The sequence below is a fragment of the Chionomys nivalis genome, chromosome 12, assembly GCF_950005125.1.
Source record: "Chionomys nivalis chromosome 12, mChiNiv1.1, whole genome shotgun sequence".
Classification (NCBI taxonomy): Eukaryota; Metazoa; Chordata; class Mammalia; order Rodentia; family Cricetidae; genus Chionomys; species Chionomys nivalis.
This window is the reverse complement of record NC_080097.1, coordinates 6,034,231-6,049,832: the sequence shown is the minus strand read 5'-3', so window position 1 is coordinate 6,049,832 and position 15,602 is coordinate 6,034,231. Positions and strand designations below refer to the sequence as shown.

Genomic DNA, 15,602 nt, shown 5'->3' with positions numbered 1-15,602 from the left:
AGTCTTCCTCAAGTAGGCATCTGTTTAGAGGGAGGGGTGAAAATTTAGGAGAAATCGCAAAGAAATGGTTTGTTCAAAAAAGAATTATTTTGTGATAATGTTCAGAAAGCACCAGCTCCTGAGACACTAGGCTTGATTTATTGGTGTGGGAACAGCAAAACACAGACCAGCTTAGAAATACATCGAGTAAAGTTGGTCTGTGTTTCCAATGCAATACGCATTTTGAGCAACAAATATCCATTTTCTGGATAAAAAAATATTATTAAGATTTCTACATAACAAACATATGCATACATAAACATAAGCAAAAGATGGATTTGTGATATCCACAGTGTACACATGCCTTTCTGCAAAGCAACGGAATAGGTCTATTCAATAAGTAACCAGCAGCCCTATTCAGACTGGTGCAGCCTCTGTACAGTTGTTGGTCTCAGGGTTCTGACCCAACGCCGAGTAAGTAAATTTATTCTGGCTTCTTAAATTTTCCTGCCATGTCCACTCGGCACAGAATTCTTCTTCATTTCTTGTTCCACCTGAAGTGTTACTCCATCGTGAAAAACAGCTCCGTGCACCCCTCTAAAGGTGGCTGCTTCGCTGTGAGGAGCGAGGCAATTTTGTTATGTTAACTGCTTGGCGGAAGAAGCACTTGTGCTCCTGTAGAAAGGCAAGGTAATGTTGTTCAATCAACCTTCCTTTCAGGTGTGCACGGAGGAGCTCTCTAAACGGAGAGGCCTTCCCCCGCTGCAGCCTATTTCTGTGAGATATTCAGAATGGACCTGTTTCCTGAAGGCACCTGGAGATAGGTGTAGAAAAAATATGAAAGACACAAAATTAGAAGCAGATGAAGTTAAGCGGCCAGCAGTGGAGAGGCCAATGGGGTTGCTAAGCTGCAGCTTCCAGCCCAGATCTGAAACTCTGCTTAGGCAGAACAGAAAATGATTAGACGAGGTATCTTCCAGCACATCTGCCAGTAACATTCAAAATGATGCTTTGTGGTTCCAAGAGACACTTTGGGTAAGCAAATAGGTCCTCACCACAGAATCCAGGGCTACCCAGGCTTTAAATTAAATCATTGTGTAAATTTATTGATACACGCAATATTTAAGGAACGCAATACAGAGAACGTGAAGCAATATATTTCCTAAAATACACCAGTCTGACTTTTCTCTTAAATTAATTCTTCTTATGTCTTTCTCTAGTCAAATTCACTGTTACTTTCTTTTTAATAGTCTCTTACCAAGATACATGTTTGCTTTGAAAAACAATGGTACCATCGATCTTTGGATACCCAAAGGTGACTTAAGGTTCTTATGGTTAATTCTGGTGTATTAACAGAAATCTCTTGGCACATGTTTCTAGAAACTAGGAGAGAATACAGATGTGGAAGACACTGGAAACCAATTTTTGGAGTTGATTATACCATCAACTTGTAGATATTCTGATTTTTCTCTATTTATACTATAAGTCAATCAACATCCTTTATCTTTTTATCTTAAGATTTTTACAAGGTACACAGAGAAAAAAAGAATATTACAGGAAACCATCGGCAAAGTCCTACGACAGGCTGTTTTGTTTGACTGACAGAATTGGCACTGATCTCACTGGGCGATGTCTGTCAATACTGCGTGATGCTTTGATTCACTCTGCGAGCATTTTTGTGCTTTTTTTACTTGGGATTTGTGCATAGATACCTAAATATTTTTCTGAAGGTTTAAAGGCAGAGATACAGTATTAAAATACTGTATTAAAATGTGGAAGTTTTGTCCTGCGTGGGCCTCTGGCTCTGTTGTTTGTGGAGGACAAGTGGATATATGGAGGCTAAGAATCGCCATCAGCCTGTTGGTGTGGGGAGGGTTGGAGGGACACTGTGTCTCCTGCACCCCATAGGTCCATAGGAAGGAGCTGGCAACTGATGGCCCCTACAAATAAGGGAGCCATGTGTTTGCTTTGGAACATGCCTAAGGATTTTCAGGTGATCCTCTAGGTCTTTTCCTTAGTCTTCATGACTGTCTACTCCAAAAGCAGGGCAGAAGTAGGGGTCAACTTGCACTACCATGTGGCCAGCAGGAGAGGCCATGCTTCCCTGTCAGCCCTGCCCAGCACACGCTGCTGTTCCCGGGGAGGGGGGGGTGACTGGTGCATCTCCAAGCTGTTTCCACGTCACAGCTTGTCTTAGGTCTTTCAGGTGTGTACAACCTTCTGACATCGGGACCTGACTCTGCCATTTGCGAACTTCACACTCAAAAGAAATGTTCAAATGAGTTTTAAAAGGGGGAATGGCAGAAATTTGTTAAGTCTATGTGATACTATGTTGGGTCTCACTCATAGCTATCCTGTGATGCCTGCAGATTGCAGACCAGAGGATGGACATCCCCAAAACCTATCTGTTTATAGCATTTTCACTTACTTTAATATGATTCTTCAAACATTTTACTTATATATGTCATTGTATGTCATGGTGGGTTCCATAAAGAAAATTCAGCCAAGGATATCATGTAACTGACCATGTTCCCATCCATTCCCTCTGCCGCCCCCCCCCCCCAAACACACTCTGGTCCCCTTTCTTTCTGGAGTTTCACCCTTGCTTTCAAGGTGTGTGTGTGTGTGTGTGTATGTGTGTGTGTGTGTATAAACTTTAGGATCCATTGTTCTGTTTAATATCTTGAACTCCAGTTGCACCTGACTTCCTGCAAACCACATAATCGAGTTCTTCCTCCTGGCTGGATAAAACCCCAGTGCATAAGTACACTACATTTTCTCATCCGCTCACCTGTTGACAGATGTCTGGGCTTCAGCGCTGCCAAGACCAATGTGGACGGGAATAGCATAGTGTCTGCGTGGCATGACAGCCCCCACAGCTCTTCTGCCTCCACCAGCACCCGTCTCGTTGTGCATTCTCTCGTTACACAGCTTGTACCCGCTTGTCTTCTCGCTTCCCTTGTCCACTGCACACATTTCCAGGACTCTGAGACTAATTATCTCCATTTAACTTTGTTTCTCTGCTTGGGCCTGGCCTGTCGATCATCTTACCCACACCCACTCTTTCTTGGCTTTCTTAGGACCCTTGTTCATGTGCTTGAGCGAGTGCTCTTGGTGCTGTTCTTCTAGATCACCGAAGCTTCTCATATAGTCGCTTGACCTATGAGATATCTACAATCCAAATATTAAATTAGCAATTTGAAATGGGTGGGTCCGTTACCATATGCGTGAGTCTGGGTCTGAGTACCAGAGCCTGGAACATTTAAACACAAGGAATGTGTGTCCAGTTCTAAGTTTACAATGAAATATGGACCATCTACTAAAACAGCTGCCTTACAAGTGTAAGTCTCTGGAAGGACAGGGACCCAGATATGGTCTTTTACCTCCATTTAGATCCCTATTAAAATTCCATATAAAATGTAAGTTTGAACCTTTCCTGTTTATTAATAAAAATGAGCACTTGCTATACTTAGTTCTTAGATGCATAAATTATGAGATGTAAAGGAATCTATCTTAAGTAGCTAATCACGAATAGCGACAGATCAGAGATAGGAAAAATCTTTAATACTGGTTCATATCTGTGAATCTGAGAAGCATCGATAAAACAATGATGTGCCAGCAAGATAGCTCAGTGGATAAAGGGTCCTGCCGTCAACCCCGTTAGCCTGAGTCTGAGCTTTGGGACTCACACAGTGGGAAAAGCCACCCACGGCTCCATTTCCCGCAAGTTGTCCCCCACTCCCCATGCACACCGTAGCGTGTTCTCCTGTGAATGAACAGAAAATGAATAAATTAAAATCCTAAGACTGATAACATAAAATCTGATACACTCATGACATGAAATCTCACATAACTGATAAAGAGTATGTTTTCAAAGAGTGAGCCTGGGATATGGAACTATATATGTGCTGTTGCATTGGAAATAAAGGGTTAAGACTGCTTATGTGGCCTGAGCTTCATGTGTGTGCACTAGAATTGACAACTAGAAAGGCGTCGCCCGAAACATTCCCTGTGCTCGTTTTTGTATTGATAAATAGCAGATGGTATTTCATTCTCTTCCGTGACTATCTCTTTCCTTTTTGTGTTGCCAAAAAAGTTGCAAAATTCTTTGAAATTAAAGAAATCTCCTAAGAGAGTAGTTGTAGTATGTCTCTCAAAAACAAGCATGTGAAGTTACCCTTCATATTGTAGCAGGTGTCCCCTATCTGTCCTCCGCCGGTCACAACCACCTTCAAAATCTAGAATGTGACACTCCGTTTTCACAGTCATCAAAGTTACTTCCAGTACTCAGTCTAGAAGATCTGAGTAGTAAAAGAAGACCTGGGAAATCTCGGTCCACATCATGCATCCCATAAAAGCAGCCGGCTTGAGCTCCCAGGCGTCTTCACTGATAAAGGAACATGGCCAAGGATGTAAATTTTTGCTCTGTTTTTCTCAAAAACAGGGTCTCCCTATGTGGGTTAAACTGGCCTAGAACTTCTGATCCTTCTGCCTCAGTCTCTCTGGTACTGGAATGGCAGACATGTGCTATCATGCCCAGTGAGAGTGAGTTTTATATATATAGTTTCCTGGAGCAAGCAGTGGTTTTTCTAACTCACCCTGATTAAACACACACACACACACACACACACACACCTGAGACTCAAGAAGGTCTCCTAGGCTAAAATGCCCAATGCAGACAATTCCCTGGTTTAATGCAGGGTAGTTCCTGCCTGTCCTGACCAGGGCCACCCTAACAATGCACAGCCATAACACTTTGGACAAGTTATTTCACCTCCAGGCTTGCAGTTTCCACAGCCACTGAAGGAAATAAAGGCTGCTTCCTCTTCTGCTGCTCTGTTGGAAAAATAAAATGAATCTCTATGACCTCAAGCTACGGGGCCATTCCAAGGCCTCTTGAAAATAACCACCCTTGCGCCCATCGCCTTGGTGCTCTCCTGCCTGTCTCTTTCTCTCCCTCTCTTCCACTGATTGGAAGGGGATCTTTGTCTCCATATGGAATACTTTGAAGACAACTTGAAACCAGAGTTATAAGGCAGGTGATGGAGGAGTAACAAAAGCCATCTTGTCATTTCATGCAGTGAGTCTGAGATGAAGTCACAACCTCAGGAAATGAGTCCTGTTTGGAGTTTTTGTTTGTTTGTTTGTTTCTTCTCCCTGGTTTTAAGTCATTGGTCATTTTCTTCTGGCCTTGGTGACCCATAGATACAGGACACAAAGCCATTTAAAAATATTTTTCATTTTGGTTCAAATGGCACTAAGTAACAAAATAATAAAAAATAATCTATTTCTTTAATAATACAAGCACACACAAGCAGGAGGAAAAGGCCCCATTGCTCACTCCTTCACCTTCTAATCACTCCGTCTGTACCCAGTGGGGAATTCTCACTGCACACCTGACTTTTCATTTGTTTATTTTTTATTGGTTCTGAGAGAGATTTGTGATCCATTCCTGGGCAGGTTACAAGTACTTATACTTCAAGAATAAATGGCCTCTTGGGCTGCTTTGCTTTATTAACTTTTGGGGCAATGGAGGGACGGGGAAAAGAATTACTGCAGTGGGATACACAGGCAGAGCATGGCGCAATGGAGAGACAACGAGGAGAATTGTTTGAGTGCGACAGGCAGGCAGGAAGTTGAGACTTTTGCACTTCAGTGACGCTTGGGAATGTTTTGCCGGTCCCGTTTTCTGATAGCAGAGCACGAAGACAGAGAAAGGGGCAGTGTGTGGGAGGAGGGCTGTGGGACAACCAGCAGCCAGCACTGCCTGCCTGTCGGACTGAGGAGGCCCCCAGTATCTCTGTGATTTGGCTTTGCCGTCTAGAACACAAAGGCGTTACTGTCCTTTTGCAGGAAGGTTTTGTGGCTTCAGGAATGTTGATTAACTCCAACCTTCAAAATTAACTCAGTTGAAAAAAGAAAGAAAAAAGGAACTTTCTGCCCACACTGATTTGATACCAACCTAGTTGTGGAGGCTCATACCTGTGATCCAGTACTCAGGAGGCTGGAGCAGAGATAGCGCTGGGAGTTTGAGACGGGTCTGGCCAATGTAGTGAGTTCTAACCATGACTGGAAAACAGAGTGTGACTTTGCTTCAAAACACCAACAACAGATTGGAAGAACCAGCTGGGTGACTCGCCCCGTAGACTTATTTATGTCACCAAGCGTCATGATGTCAGAATCTATGCAGTAGGAGAGAAGAACTCCCCTAACGTCGTCTTATGACCCCCACACCAAACTCCCAGTACAAGCAGGCAGGCAGGCAGGCAGGCACACACGCATGCACACGCACGCACACGCACACACACACACACACACACGGGGTGAAGGGATAAATGTCATTTGAAAGATGAAAGTCTCAGGCAAGAAGATTGCCAAGAGTGCAAGGCCAGCCTGGGTTCCAGTGTGAATTCCAAGCCATCCTGAGCTGCAGAGTGAAACCCTGTCTTAAGAAAACCAAGTATGAAACAAGAGTGTAATAATCATAGACTCACAATCACTTTCTGTGTTCCACGCCTGTGCTGCACTAAATTCTCAAAGTAGAGCAGGGAGCATCATCATAAGGGGGAGCAGAAAAGAATCTCTCCGCGCCAGTAAAGAGTAAGAAATTGCCCAGAATCAAAGTTTGTGACTGGTGCCATCTGGCCTCTGGCCTCACACACATCTCAAAATCACACCTCCTACCCACTGACTACCTCCCTGACATAACACAGAATCCACCCAAGGTGTTTGGTATTCATAGAAGCTCAGGGGTACCACACACGGTCCTGAGGCATGAACAACAATGTGTGTGTTAGGTAAAGTATGGAGGACGATACTGGATCATGATGTCCATGTGGTAACTCCTGTGTTACCAAGGAAAGCTTGAGAAGAAGTGAATTGAAATGTGTGTGTGAATATCTTCTTTTGAGCTTTCTCTTTCAATGTTGCCTTTTAAAATAGCAATGCCCTTCGATACAGTCAGTAAATGAAGCTCTAGGCACGAGGAAACAGTGCCCAAGGGCATTGGAGGATCAAGTGAGAGTTGCCAGTAAGTTGGTTCAAGCTCCACCGTCTCCATCAAATGAGCTGCTTCCCTTCTTGGGGGTTCCTGTTTACCAACCAATAACCAATTGCTTGTTCTAAATGAGTCCACCGGAGCTCCTAAGGAAGCTTCAGATAGATGGTTCTTCTCTCAGGGAGGTCTGTGCCCCTTAAGGTCCGTGATTCATGCTCAAAGCAGAAACTGGGGGTTGCTGTGAATTATTTGGGCAGTTCAAGATTCAAATTACATAACAATTTATTCATATGAAAAATAGGTCCTAAAAATTTAAATGAAGAGTCACAGTTCCTAGTAGACACTTTGATGTCCCTCAAGTTAGTGATTTACTTATCTTATTCTTTGTGTCTTATGATGTAACTAAATGCTTCCAAAGTGTAAAATAGCAGCGAGGCAGTGTTTACATGAATATATTATATTTTTATGAAATACAATGTATCATGCTCCTGAAAAGAGACTGCCTGGAAAGTGTCCTGTGGATTCTAATTTTTGTACTGTGCAAGGACAACTGGTGAATTATTCCCTCCCTTGATTTGCATTTTCTTTTTCAGTGTCAAAGCAAAATAAGCCTCTTGTTTGTGCTGGCTTCCGATTAAATTAGATTTTATATTTGTTCTTTCCTCCCGAATTTGGTTTCAGAGTAAACAGTTATTTTCATTAAAATCTCTCTTTGGCTTCAGTCCTTCAGTTATTGTAATGTTTCTGGGTTGCTCCTGGTTTTGTTGTTGTTGTTGTTGAATCTGATCATCTGTGCCGAGTTCTAAATTGTATTTAGTTGCTTCGCTTTCATTCTTGATTGTTTCCCTCCCTTTGTGGTCCCACGATTTCTTTAGTTAAACCCGATTGCTGTCAGTGTCCCATCCTCCCTCAAGGTATTTTTATGGTGCTGGCTTGCCAATTTGCTGTTTGCTGACTGAAGACAAATTACAAGGAAGAAACAGAGCTGACATTCATTGCAGAAATTATTTTGAAAGTTAGTGGCTAACATGGAGTCTTGAAAAGCAGCGGAAACAAACTTTCTTGACCCAGCCAAAAATATCCACATTCTTTGGGAGGGGCAGTGGAGTTAACCCAGCAATAACCTTCAGCAGGGACAAAACCAGTCCAGCTTTTCAATTTCAAGCTCGAAGAACTAAAAAGTTATTTCTACCTAATAAAAAAAAGTACAATACGATTTTAAGTTCCCACCCAAACTCTTCATCTATGTTAGAACGTGTCAAAAGCCACCCAGGGTCCATTTATCCTATAGCCACTGCTAATAAAATTTCACAGGTATTTGTAGCTGTACATGTGGAAGAGGAAGATGGAGGGGAAGTTTTAGGGTGGAGAGGTGAAGTAGAAAGCTTTTATTAGGTTTCTAGAAGAAAATACAGATTTTTTTTAAAAAAGTTGTACCATTGCTCACTTAACCAATGTTCACTGAACACATCTCAGACACCAGGCACAGTCACATGCCCGTGTTCACGGGGACAGAATACAGGACCCCTCGGGTGCCAGGCTCTGCAGGTGCCCAGGGCCCTTGTGGAAGCACGCACATTTGCATGTAACCTACAAACGCCCTCCCTTCCACCATAAACCACCTCCAGTTAACTCGCAATATCTAATGCAATGTAAATGTTATGCAAACAGTTGTTACACTGTATCACTTAGCAAGTAATGAGGAGGGAAGAAAGTCTGCACACATTGAGGAAGATGCGAATTCTTAAAAAAGACTTCCCATCTGAGGTTGGTTAACTCTGTGGACATAAAACCCACAGGCAGTGACAGCTAAACACCCTGTTGCAGAGTTTGGGACAATAAACAAAACAGATGACAGATGATGTCCTGTCTCATTATGGTTCGGGTCTGAGAGGTACCCCCAAAGACTTTTGTTTTAAAAATTGCTCCGCAGATGGTAGTGTTATCTTGGAGGATTCTGGAAGCCCTATAGTGTAGGTTACTAAGGCAAGCCTGTGAAGGATGGACCCTATTTCTGTTTCCTGTCGTACTCTGCTTTTTGGCCTGAGAAGCCTCTGCCACTTACTCCCACTGCCATAAACTGAGCCGCCTTTCTGCTAGGTCTTCCCCACCACCATGGACTAAAACCCTGTAACTCTGATGTATCAAAATCAGTTCTGGCAACCTGAGTTCAATCCGCAGAAGTCATATGAAGATGGAGTAAGAGAACTGACTTCATAACGTTATCCTCTGTCTGTCACTCATGGCCATGGCTCCACACCTGCTCCCTCAAAATACACACACACACACCACATATACACACACAACACACACATAACACATACACACAATGAATACACACACAACACTAACACATACACACACAACACAGATACACACACAACACATACACATACACACAATGCATACACACATAACACTAACACATACACACAACACACACAATACATTTACAATAGAGACACACACACAACACATACACACACATAACACACACACCATATTCTAAGAGCTAACCAAGTAAAACAAAAGACTATGGAAGCCCTGCCTTTTTGAAGATAACATGGTAAAGGCATGCATGGGAATAACAAATATTCATGTGATGGAACAGACAGGGATTAGACAGCACAGGATAGAGACAAGGTCAGAATAACTGGGGTTTCATAGAGTTAAAAGAAGCTGCTTTAGAAAGTTGCATTTGATAGAAGCCTAGAGAAAGTAGGATGGTATACTGTGCCAATACCTCCGAGAGAGTGTTCTAGAAAGAAGGGACAAGGAACAGTTCATATGAGAGAGGTGGGGAAATACATAACCTATGTTCGATAACAGTAAGGTGAATAATTCATACCAAAAAAACAAGTGTAGTAAATTATACCATGGAGGTGAACTTCAGATGGAGAAAAGCTATGTAATGTATGGCAGAGATCAAAAAAAGTTTTAATAACTGACAAATTTGATTGTACGAAAATAAAATATTTGTATAGCAAAGACCACAGTAGTAGAAGTTTTTAAAAACTAGGGAAGATTGAAGGTTTCTATCAGAAGAGGTCAGGTTTTCTTCATTTCTTAAAAAAGAAAGTTCGTTTGATCGATAGGAAAATCTGAGAAGCACTAAATGGCAATTCTGAGAGATGTGCTTCTTCCCTGACTGCAGATGGGCGGGCTCACAGAAGAAGCTTTACTTCAACCAAGAAGAAAAGAAAAACTTATGGAAATGTAAATTATTCCCCTGCCTTTTCTTCCCTCCACCTCCTTCCACCTGCACCCCTTACTCCCTCTCAAATTTATGGCCAACAATAAGAAACCTCCTAAAGTGATTTTAGCCAATGCCATTTAGACTCCATGTTATGTCTTAGTATACAATCCAAAATCTTGTCCTTTTTCATACAGACTTTTTTATGAGCAATGTTATTTTTTTGCTTATGATGTAAACATATATTGAGACAGATCAATGTACTGGATAATGATCATGCAAGGAAACATATAAAGCACACAGGTAAAAAAAAACATAGTTATCTTTTTTTTAATTTTATTTTCAAGTCTCTCCATGGTTCCAATACATTTCTCATACAAGAATCTTTCTTTTGGGTTCTAGCTATCTGGAGTAGTTAATCTCCGCCCGAAAACCTGCTGCCAATTTTTTTGATGGGGGAGATTGGTTTTGATAAGAACATAAAACAAATATAAGCCGAGAAGGAACAATGAGCTCTCAGACATGTAACTGCCCCTCAGACCCACAAAGGAGAAAATGGATTTCACAGTGACCTACTACAATGACATAGCATGCATTTTTCACCTAATTGATAATTAAGCCATTAAGGTCTTGTGAAATATCTGCTTTGTGAAAAGACCCATGGCATATACAGGTGAATCTGTGTTATCTAAGGAAAATATCAGAAAACACTCTGTAGGGCTTCTTTTCGTGATGTCGTTCATGGTACATTCTGCTCCCTGAAGAACATGTAGGATAGAGTCTGGAGCTGAGGGGCATGGCTGGAACCTCTTTCTGCTCCCAGTTCTTCCCCGAAGGGCAAACTCCTCCTCATTTCCCAAGGAATACAGCGGGGATTCTTATGAGATATTGCACAAATAAAACCAGTTGGTAACACTAAGAGTGGATACTGTCTATAAAGCCTGGGGCTCTTTAAAAAATGAGTCTTTGCTTTCCAGATAGTTCTACATCTTCTATATTTAAAAAAAAAAAAACTCCTCATAAAATGTTTCTCCACAGCCTAATTCATAGCTCCTTTCCAACCCCGCAAATGTTTTGATGTTAGACGTGGGTTGAGCATGGTTGGGCGTGCAGTAAAAATGAAATTCAGTCTCCTCACATCACTGTACAACAGCTGACTATAAACAGCATTTTGCATTAATAATATATTACATTTAGAAAGCAGATTATATGATATATACACAGTATATTTCATTGTGTGCTTAAAATATTCATGCACAAAGAAAAAAATAGGGCATCTACCAGGGTGTTCATGGTATTGTTCTGGGAAGTGGGGTTATGGGCATATTAGTCTTCCTCGTTTCCTTTTCTGCATTTTGTGAGCATTGTCTAATAAATGTATATTGTTCTGGAAGGGGGGATGTTTTCTAAAATGCGTTTTTAAGAGCTTAAACAGCTAAAAACTTGAGATCTATTGAGTGTCAAAGTTAAAAGTCTAGCTTATGCGGTCTAATGTGGAAGTCATTGGCCTGAAATGGTTATTTTAAATTACACGTAACTAATTAGTTCTTCAGCCACACTAAGCATCGCTCTTCCTCCATCGCCACATGTTCACCCTCAGAAAGATGGCTGTTCCACATCCCAGAAAGAAAGCTGATTATGAAATCATGCTCTGGCTATCACGAAGGGAGGCTGGGCCAGTGTCTGGTAACACCAGGATAGACACCCACCCTTTCACCATAAACATTGAGTCTTTTCAGCAGTCACTCCGATGTTGGTCATGTACCTGTGGCCTTCCGGCTGGTTGGCACAGGGAAGAATGGTCCCCAGTACACAACTCACGTCTCCATGCCACACTCACCAGTTTCCCTACCGATATTGACTCAATTTAACTCTAAGCAGCCCCTCAGAGAGTGCATTTTCAAGAGTGTACCACGTGGATATGTGTCAAAAGTAGCCTCAGTTTCTCAAACCGAATAAGAAAAATGTCCTTACCCTTCTAGAGAGTGTTTTTGGAGCATAAATAGAAAGGCATTGTGGGTAGAGTGTCAGCACAAAGCAAGGACACGACTGTGCTTGTAAACTTCAAAACTGCTTCACATGGGCAGCTGGGCCGTGTGCTTCTGCTGGGCCTTGATGTCTGTGGCTCCCAGTCCACCAGTCAGCACATCCACATTCTGCTCTCCCCACCTTCCCAAAGAAGAGAAGCTGTGTTAGCTTCTTTCCCCATCGCAGAGGGCAAGTACTCAATAAAAGCCACGTAGGGAGAGAGAACTTGTCTCAGCTCATGGTTTCAGGAGGATTTCAATTTGTGGTGGGAAGACATGCTAAGGGAGCAGCTTTTCCCATGGCCTCATGCAGACAGTAAGCAGAAAACTCAGGCCAGAAGAGAGGCTGCTGCAGATCTCAGAATTCCTTCCATACACTACTCTCCACAACCCAGGCCTCAAATCCTCCATCTTCCACAGCCTTTAAAATAGTTCCACAAGCAGGGGCCTATGCCAGTTTCTTCTCTGTTGCTATAATAAAACAACACAGTAAGAAGCAACTTGTAGAAGGGAGGATTTGCTTGGGCTTCCCCCATCGAGAGGGCTAGGAGTCCATCGTGGAAGGGAGGCGTGGCAACAAGCAGCAGACATGACAGCAGGTGAGGGGCGGGGGGCGGGGCTGCAAGGTCACATCTTGAGCTTGGAATGGGAAGTCGAGAGCAAACTGGTAAGAAAGCAAGGCCTGAGCTCCCCAAGTCCGCACCCCTAGTGATATATTTCCTCCAATGAGGCCACACCTCCTTGAAATAGACCAACTAGGAACCAGGTGTTCAAATGCCTGAGACTATTGGGGGGCGGGGACACATTTCTCAGTCAAACCAACCTGGGGCCTATTGTTTAAAACATATGTCATAAAAATAATCTGGAGATTTGAGATGCAATCCATAATGGAGATCAAAACCCGTTGTCAAAATGTAGCTCATAGCTAACCAAACATTGTTTTCATTTCATGTAGAATAATTGCACATGTTTAATATATTACTTTTGGACTGATTTTCTTATATTCAGGCATGGTTCTATGTATGTGAAATATTCCTAAATCTTCAAATGAAGTAAAGTATATTACGATTTTAAGACTTAGTCATCATTTTATTTGAATACATAAAATCTTATGAGTAAATGGTTATTTTTTTTCAGCCACTTGACTATAAATGTTTGAATGGAAGTTAAAAACCCAGAGTGTCCTATTCTCAAATAAATGCTTGTAATATATAATAATATATAATATGTAATCACATTCTATTATGATAGAATAGTGCATAGTTTCATTATAATATAATAACAATAAATGCCATGCTTGTATTTTACCAGATGCAATGCTCTTGGTGGCAGAGCGACTGGAAGGACCATTCAACATCGAGTCCGTCATGGATCCCATAGATGTGAAGATCTCCGAAGCCATTATGAACATGCAAGAAAACAGCATGCAGGTGTCGGCCAAGGTATGGCCCTTAGCAGTGTCTCTCCTAACGCATGCCCGTAGTGCAGGTGCAGTCATCTGAGAAACGGCACTGATGAGAAATGTGGGCAGGGATTGTAAATTCTAGTGCGTTGCCAGCAAACTTCTCCTGCTGGACCACAAATTTACTTCTTCATTTAAAATGTGTAGCAAAATGGCATTGAGAAGGGAAATAAGTTTTTAGTTCACAGCTACTCAATCATGACAAAATTTTTGGCTGCCTGAAGTTTCAGTGAGCCCCAAGTATGTCTGACTAATCTCTTCCATATGTGAACAATTTGGGGGAATATTTGATGTTGACATTTCTATACCCCTCTGCTGCATCCTCTCAAAACTTTTGGTTATAACATCACCTTTGTAGACAAGGCACTTGCTGTACATGGTCAACAGGAAATAGCCAAACACCCCCGTTGACTGACTTGAAGACAACGTACAACCTGCATGAATGAGCCTTTGAGGGAAATGTTCTTTTGTGTATAAGAGTTGTACACATATTAGAAGGCAAGACACATCAGAGTCCATAAATCACATGAGACAGAGGTCCTGAGTCTGTCACTGCAGGGGGACTAGCAGCAGGTTTCAGGCCTGTGCTTGTACTAACCCAGCTGGAGGCAAGCAGGGCTCGCCTAGAGCAAAGTGGAGAAACCTGCAGCCGGTTGAGCATAGTCTTCCATGGCCTCCTTTCTACCCCCTTCTCTCTACCAGCATCTCCATGACAACAACCACCGCCTCCACCTCAGCCCACTGAAATGCGCCAAGAGTTACTTGATCTGCTTAGTTCAGTTTTTAAAAATGCTTTGTGGAAGGGGTTTCACATATAGTCAAGGAAGAGAGGAGAAACAGAAACGCAAAGAGGGAACCATGGAGTTTCACCAGGCCTCCTTGACTGTCCTGAGTCAGATAGGGGTTGAGCTTCTCAGGGCAGACTAGGAGGACGTTGGGTAAGGAAGACTGACCTGCATTTCACTCTCTCTCTCTGGGAGATGACTGAGCCTAGAGTTTTCTAGGCTTGACTCTGGGCTTTAATGAACCGAAGGTTCTCAGGTAGAGAAAGATGTGTGAATTACCATCAACTGTTGGGGAAATAGCACATTTGGGGCTTCCATGAAAGGCCATTTTCTTTCTTTACTGTAGAAAAAAAAAACCCAACTATCCATTCCTCTCAAATCCATCACCTAAAAACCAATTAGAGTTGTTTTGAGAGGCCTCACAGCCCAGCAGTGCTGGCGTAATTGAGGCTAGGGTTGGGGCAGTTAAAAATAGCTCTAGAGGAGAGGATCAAACAAAATGGTGAACAGTAGATGGTCTCTATGGCCTGAGATTATCAGAAGTAGATGCCCGTGTCCATCGTGCATGCTCATGTTCAGGCCATTCTTCTGCCTCTTAATTCACCAATTCAAAAGTAAATATGTATTCACAATTCACAGTAGACTAGGCTCAGCTTCTACATCAAAAACCGTTTTCAGTAGGAAAGACAGGTAGGAAGCAGGCGAACCAGCTTATAAACAAATAAATAGTATCCTGCCAGACCATTGCAGGTGATAGGAGTATGCACCTTGCTCCCCAGTGACTGGACAGATTTTTATATAAGTTCCTACTACTTGACTTTTCAAGAATCCCTGATTTAAAAAAAAAAATTCTTTTCATTCTTCTATTTATCCCTCAGAGAGGTAGTTCAGAAGGAAGTCCAAGAAGATTCTGTTGGAACATATATTGGCTGTGCCAAAGTGTGCAACAAAGTTATAAAATGCATTTCTAAGTCACGACACTGATTTAAAACTCTAGGTTTCTTTTCTCATTGTGAAATATTTCTTTATGCATATACATTGTGAAAGGATGGGGACTCAAACATGTTAATTTTTGTTGTAGTTGTTTCCTCTGTAGCACGGAATGACCACGTAGCAATGAAAGCCATCGTAGTTACTATTGGTTGAACTCTGACTGTAT

At 42.2% G+C, this 15,602-nt stretch overlaps 1 protein-coding gene across 1 annotated transcript in view; it reads left to right on the top strand.

Moving 5' to 3' along the window:
• Gpc6 (glypican 6) overlaps positions 1–15,602 on the top strand; it is a 979,653-nt gene that overhangs the window by 867,341 nt on the left and 96,710 nt on the right. The window contains exon 5 of the mRNA XM_057786799.1: positions 13,508–13,638. Within this exon, the coding sequence (XP_057642782.1) occupies positions 13,508–13,638 (131 nt within the window). The remainder of the gene's footprint in view (positions 1–13,507; positions 13,639–15,602) is intronic.